Source organism: Gekko japonicus, unplaced genomic scaffold (assembly GCF_001447785.1).
Source record: "Gekko japonicus isolate JY-2015 unplaced genomic scaffold, Gekko_japonicus_V1.1 scaffold711, whole genome shotgun sequence".
Taxonomy (NCBI): Eukaryota; Metazoa; Chordata; class Lepidosauria; order Squamata; family Gekkonidae; genus Gekko; species Gekko japonicus.
This window is the reverse complement of record NW_015165849.1, coordinates 336005-342956: the sequence shown is the minus strand read 5'-3', so window position 1 is coordinate 342956 and position 6952 is coordinate 336005. Positions and strand designations below refer to the sequence as shown.

The 6952-nt window shown below is 43.9% G+C and overlaps 1 protein-coding gene across 1 annotated transcript in view; it reads left to right on the top strand.

Annotated features, from left to right (window-relative positions):
* KIAA0355 (KIAA0355 ortholog) overlaps positions 1-5346 on the top strand; it is a 45117-nt gene extending 39771 nt beyond the window's left edge. Inside the window, exons 12-13 of the mRNA XM_015411102.1 lie at positions 2811-2889; positions 3875-5346. Of these exons, the coding sequence (XP_015266588.1) occupies positions 2811-2889; positions 3875-4195 (400 nt within the window). The 3' untranslated portion in view covers positions 4196-5346. The remainder of the gene's footprint in view (positions 1-2810; positions 2890-3874) is intronic.
* Positions 5347-6952: the final 1606 nt, after the last annotated feature.

Here is a 6952-nt window from a genome sequence, read left to right as displayed (position 1 = left end):
TTTGTTGTTGATAGACCTGGCGTTGTATAACACCAGTGACGGAGGAGGGTTCTTAATCCCGGCCCCACTGCCTGTCATCCTTGGGATGGGTCGAAGGCTGGAAGGGCGCCGAGCCGCTCTATTTCTCTGCGCCCTTTGCTCTAAACTCTGCCTAGACCCACCGCCATACTTCCCTCTCCCCAAGAGCACTGGAATTCGTTGTCCATCCATCATACTAGCAGACTCCGCAGATGCTTCAGGCCGCCGACCGATGGTAGGGTCCAGTACTCCAGCTACTTAAAGTTGTACAATCTGACTAGATGCTATCTATAATAAAACATTCCCTAACTGGTCGTGTCAGGGGTACTTCTAACTATACTAACTAAGCCCTGACAGTCCCACCTAACCATCCATACAACACCATACATAGCAACGCATCACCACTCTCCCTCCAGCAGACCCATACATTCACTTCCAATTCTAGCAGTGTTCTTAAAGTGCCAGGCAGACAGAGCCAGGCCACCCCGATGTAATTTGATCTCCGGTCACTAGAGGGCACCCACGACCGCAGTTTTTTCGCCGGCCACCAGGAAGAGTCCCCCTCTGCAGGGCCCCTCCCTTCCCCCCCCCAGAACACAGGAACAGCAAGCCGAGCCCGGCCACCAGTCCCAACCTCCAACACCCCATGAATAGCTTTATTTATTTGAAAGAAAAATTGAAGCACCAATTCTGAGTTTTTCAGACTAGAGTTCTGACCACTTTGCTGTGGGTGGTGTCGTCCTTTTACTCCTGTCCTTCGAAAGTGTCAGAGAGCTAGGAAATGCAGCATGGAGTGAGGTCTGCCACCTCTCTCTGTTACAGATGCAGGCCTGTTTGTATATTACAGACTGTGGGAAGGGTGTGTGTGTGTGTGCCAAACATGTTTGCAGACTTAGGTCTTATAAACTTAGGTCTTGTATACTTGCAAACGTAGGCCTTGTATACTGAAAGGCTGCAGCTCCCTTTTGTGTGCACATACAGCTGTAAGACATCAATCAGAGCATCAATATTTGAGTCTCTTGTGCAGTGATACTCAGTGGCTCAGGAGCCACCTGTGGCTGTCTTGAGCACTGTTTCCCATTGCATCTGCCCCATTTTCTAGGAGAGTGGGCAACTTCTTTAGATATCCAATTTGGTCGGTATCCAATTTGCCGTATTTGGGCAAACTGATTGAGAGGGTGGTGGCGTTTCAACTGCAGAGTTTTTTGGATGATGCCTCCATATTAGAACCCTTCCAGTCCGGCTTCCAACCAGGCCACGGGACAGAGACAGTCCTGGTCGCCCTCACAGATGATCTCCGGAGGCATCTGGGTCGAGTGGTACGGCAGTTTTGTTGTTGTTAGACCTGTCGGCGGCGCTCAACATGGTCGACCATCAACTACTGATCCACCACCTCACTGACACCAGGATTAAGGGATTAGCCTTGCAGTGGCTCTCCTCATTCCTTCAGGGTCGGGGACAAAGGGTGGCCATTGGGGAACAGCTATCCGGAAGGCACCCGCTTATTTGCGGAGTGCCCCAAGGAGTGGTGCTCTCCCCAGTGTTATTCAACATCTATATGTGCCCCGGGTACGGCATAGCGACGGGCGGTTTCTTGGCAGCTCCAAGACGCCCGATCCTTTTGCGCTCCTTTTGGAGCCCTCCCGGTTGCCGGGTGGGCTTCGCTAGCCCGGAGAGAGGGCTAGTTGCAGAGGGCTCTGTGGCGGCCCCTCCCGAATCGGCAAACGGGGGGTGTGTGTCCGCTACTGCCCTGAAGCGGGAGCGTTCTACGGATAGAACATGGACGCCATGTTCTAACAAGCTGCGACCATCCGTTTTTTTTAAACTTTGGTGGGATTTATAAATGAAATAGAACAAAAAGAACAAAGCACATCGTAAAAAAAGATCAGCGCACGCAGGATAATGAGAAAGGCGTTTGGTGTCGGACTAAATACCCCAAGTAGTTAGCTCCAACTTTAAGTAAAACGGCCGGGAAGTGGTCAGGAGCAGACGTCGTTTAAAATGGAGGGGGTAAGAAAAAAGTCTCCTTTTGCTTGAACTGCTGGTGTTTGTTAGGAATGAATAATGCAACAAATTAAAATGCCTTGTGAGAACTGAGAGTTCGGATAGATGAGAGACTGTTGTGAAATGGAGGTGGGAATAGAGGAGGAGGAGTTCGATCCAGACACACTAATTGGAGGTCTAACCTGGGAACAATTTTCAAACTTTTTGAGGCGAGAAATCAAGCAAGCAGTTAAAATTGCTTGTAACAACCTGGTGAAAGACTATCAAAATACAATCCAAGATGAAGCCTTGGTCTGATCCAGGAAGAGCTGTTTGTACATTTGGGCTAGTGCTAATTTCTCAGAATCATTGGCAGTTTTGAATATAATGCAGTTAACCAAAAAAAAGTACATCAGCCACGCTTTATGGAATGCTTTGAGAAGAATTCAGCATTAAATATCAGGATATTGTGAATGCACAAAACTTCACGGTTAAGGTAGTAACTGAAGCACTGACTCCCAGGTCTTGAGTGTGGTGGTGAAAAATTTGTTCTAGTCCCTGGGCTGCTTCTAGCCCCGAGAGCATCATGTCAGCATATTGCACGTAATGTTAGAATTGCCCCTTAGTAGTTCCAAATTATTTTCTGGAAACTGCCATCTCCCCTCCCTCTTCCTTTTGTATTACGAACATATTTGTTATGCATTGGATGCAATATTTGCTGGTCTCCACTGTCCTAGGACTCTGCCTTTAACTGGTCTGGTTAAGAGACCATATTTTCTCACTGAATATTTCTCACTGAATCCCCACAGAAAACACAGCAGTGGTGAGCAAGATCCCACCACACTTCCATCGCCACCACTCCTTTCTACAGTGGATGATCATAATCAGGTAAGTGACCAGTTGTGCTGTGCTATTAGGACAATTAAGAGTGTTATCACAGGTAATGGGCATGTTTGGAAACTGTTGATTTTAAGTTTACCACCAGTCTTAATTTTGCCGGAACTTTAAAACGAAGTAGTACACTTATTTAGAACATTTATACCCCCCTTTTCTATTAATATCATACAGTGACGTATGAAGTTATAAAAAAATGGAGCACACATGCATGGAGCACAAACGATGGTTCTTGGCAGCTCTGCAGAGGTTTTGAGATAGATGAGCTCTTGCTGGTTCCTTAAGTGTCTAATTCTTTGGAGTGAAGGGAATGGATTTGCTTGTGCTTTTCCAGCAGGCTTCATATTCTAGTTAAATGTTCAATTACTGATTTAGAAGGGCTGAGATGGATTGGGCCTCCCTCCCCACCACTGCTGTTGGTACAGGCTGGATGGTCTTGCTCAGCTGGGGTGGCAGTGTAGCTGAGGCCATATGGAAGAAGTCTTTGACCCCACCCAATTATTCTGTGGCTTGGAATGGGTATGCTCTTCCTCTCTGGCAGTGCTCAGGATCACTGTAGGGGGAGCAGGAGGAGGTGGTGGTAACAACAGGGAGGATCTGGAGTCTGTCCATTTCATTGTGCTTCTGCTCCTTCTCTCTTAAATACTTTACCTGTGAAAACAGTTCCTGGAATTTATGACTTCCATGATCTAACATGGTAAAGAAGGGGGGGGGGGGTTTGCAGATCGCCAAAATCTGTTGCTAGTGCCACATTAAGTAATGTGGGACAAAGCAGACAGTCCCGTAGTCCAGACCATGTTCAATGACATAGGATAAAATAGCTCCGATGAGCAAAGAGTGCCAGGGGTCATCAGAGGCAAGCGACCCACTCTGCCATCACTCCTAGGGGGAAAGTCACAGCCTGCCCTTGGGAACCAACCTGGCCCTGACAGAGGATGAAGTGCACAGAGGCTCAGATGTCCATCTTGGTCTCTTTCAGGACAACAAAACCAAAACCTGGCCTCCTAAAGCCCCTTGGCAGCACACACTGCCAAGTCAAAGCATGTCTTTGTACCAGATGAGTAACCCTGCCAGCCAGTGGAATGACACCATGCAGATTCTGCAGTCACCAGTTTGGTCAACAGCCAATGATTGCACTCCATCGACAGGGATCTCCTCCACTTTTGCCTACGCGCAGCAGCAACAGCAACAATCACCACAGCAGCAGCAGCAGCCGTCTCAGCACAAACCGATGAATAAGGGCTTTAAACCTTTCCCGGTCAAGCACGAACGTAGACCATCCTATATGCATCAGTACTGACCCTTCCCCCCCACCAGCAAGATACAGCAGCAGAGGACCAAAGTCTTCGACATGATGAACATTCATTTGTTTTCCAGTTGTGCAGTGGTGGCTGTCTTCTGGTTGTTCTGTGGAGTGACAGCTTCTAGTGGTGGTTTCTCTCTCAGTGCTGAGCATATGGTGCCAAGGTATTAGGTGTACACACAACAGCCCTAAACTGTGATGCTTTCAAAGTGTGTGGACTTAACTTTTACCCTGCTAAAAACAAAATGACAAAAAAACAAACCCTGCTACATTATTACTACAGAAAAACACTGTATTTTATAGCTATTTTTTCATATAGATTTATAGTTACCATTTCTTGCTAAAATGAATTTTGAGTACTTTAAGCGAATCTCGCAGTCAAGTTTTGCTCAACACTCATCTTGTTTAGATTTCTAACTGACAAAAGATTAGAAGAAAGGCTTCACGCAGGTTAACTTGCGCTGCTGGAAACTTTTTTTTAAAGAACTGCATTGGTTGTTAATGTGCCACACAAGCTTTTTGTGACAGCAGTGGTTCAAAGGCAGCCACAAAAACTGATCTTTCCAGTTACTTTATTCATGCAAAAATAACAAAACAGCTGGAACTGTTCCAGTTAGGTTGCATGTGATCGGCCATTCAGTGGGCCCAATCCACCTGTGACCTATGCTCAAAAGCCCCACAAAGCAGTTCTTTGGTGGATTGCATTCATCTGTGGGTTCTCACTACGTTTGAAATACGCAATTTGATACTTTTACATTTGGCCAAAGGCATTATCCATACAGTGCTCCTTAAATGTGTGAAAGAATAGTTAAGACTACTTGCAAATGTTTAAAGTCTTATTTCAGTGCTAGACTTAGTGTGTAAACATGAGCTGGCTCAGAAGAGAGAGAACTTAAAAACACTATTTTTTGTAGTGCTAGGAATTAAAGTTAACTACTTTCAGTCAATATGTGCCATTAAATAAGTGAACCTGTGGAATTAGGAACTATCTTCCAACCAAAGTGGATCTGGGGGAGTGACTGGTGCTTAAATTGAAAACAAAAAGGTAAATATGTATAGTTATCCCATTGTATATTAATTGAGGCAAGAGAGGTCTTTATAAAAAAAACCTATTTAAATTTTCATATTTCATCTTTGGAAGAGTAATTATAAACCACAATATTTTCTGGTATAAAGGTTTTTGACAGTATTAATATTATTTTTATATTTTCTTAAGTCATATCATTCTAATACATTGACAAGTAAAATGGGTTATTAGTTATAAATGCATATAGTTTTTTGATGAAGATAAAAGCACATTTAAGTTCCCATTTTCTACAAACTAAGTACATGTGTATATTAAAGATACCAAATTATATATAAATGAAAAGATACACAACACTAACCGTTTGGGTAGGGAGGGTCAAAGCCCCCTCCCCCACCTTCTGCTTGTGTAGCGGTGGGCCATCTTGGCAGGCCTCGAATGTTACTATTTGTGCTGGTTGAAGATGCCAATGTTGCCTGTATTTATGATATTGTCACCATGTTCCCCAAAACCCCACCCCCTTACCATGTTTACAGAGTTGTTTGCTGTGCATAACTTTACAGTCATGTGCTTTGCACAGTCCGTGTGGCTTCTGTCTGTAAATCGTTAATGTTCTGTACCTTCTGCTAAAACATTGGTGAATTTAACAAGTAGTTATGAGTTTCCTCAAGTATGCCATTGAAAACTTATATTGGACCCTAAAGGCTACTGCAGTTGTTTACCACAAATCAAAGTACAAATCTTCGTTGTTGTTTCTTTTTGGAGTTTCCTAAAAAGCATCTAGACTTTTTGCAATTCAGTGGTAAATGCAAGCACTGGCAGTTTTCCAAAATTGGAGTGAAAAGTGGAAATACAGGTTAATCTGTTTGTCTCGTAGGTGCTATGTCATCCTCTGCTTCCAACTATGCTGAACACTGGTGATTTTTCCACGTTCGTGTGCACTTGGCACCCAATTCTTGCCATACGTTTCACACTGCCAGGTGCAAAGGGGTTTGGTGCTCAGTTAACTTACCCTTGTTGCAACACTCCTGTGAATAGTTCATGCTTTGGAACTGGAACTGTATATTTTGTATTTTAATTTTAAAGCGCCTGTAATTAAAGACAAAAAAACCTATTTGCTTTAATAAAGATATACCTTTAATAATAGGTTATATCTTGTTAAACTAACGTTTCTGCTGAAGATAACTTGCAGCTGGACAGGTACTCATCATTATCTTCAGTAGACTTGTTTTTCATTTACCACAAATAATGTTCAGAAATTCAAAATGGCGCATTATCTAAGATGAAAGGTATGGCCCTTACCTTTTAAACCTACCACTGATGACAGATGACTGCAAAGGCTTGTGAAGCCACAACTGGAGAAATACTATCACTAGCTATGAAAATCCAAGGCATTTGAGTATACAAACCACATAGTTGTCTTTCCACTGGAAAAGTTTCAATTCTTCCTGGCTACCCATGGGCCTGTCAGAGTATTTCTTTGGATCCTAGGTTTGATCAGTAACTGTTCAAGCCTTTAAGATTTTCAATGTCATATCCCAGCCATTCTACAGTTCTCGTTAAGAATGTTGTTTTGAAATGCTGTTCTTCTTTGGCCCTGAACATAGTTATACCATAACTGATGGGTAGAGGTGGCTGAGGACAGAAGGCTCCTTTCTACCCACAGTATTAGAAGGAGAGGAGATTGGATTTATACCCCGCCCTTCACTACCCAAAGGTGTCTCAGAGTG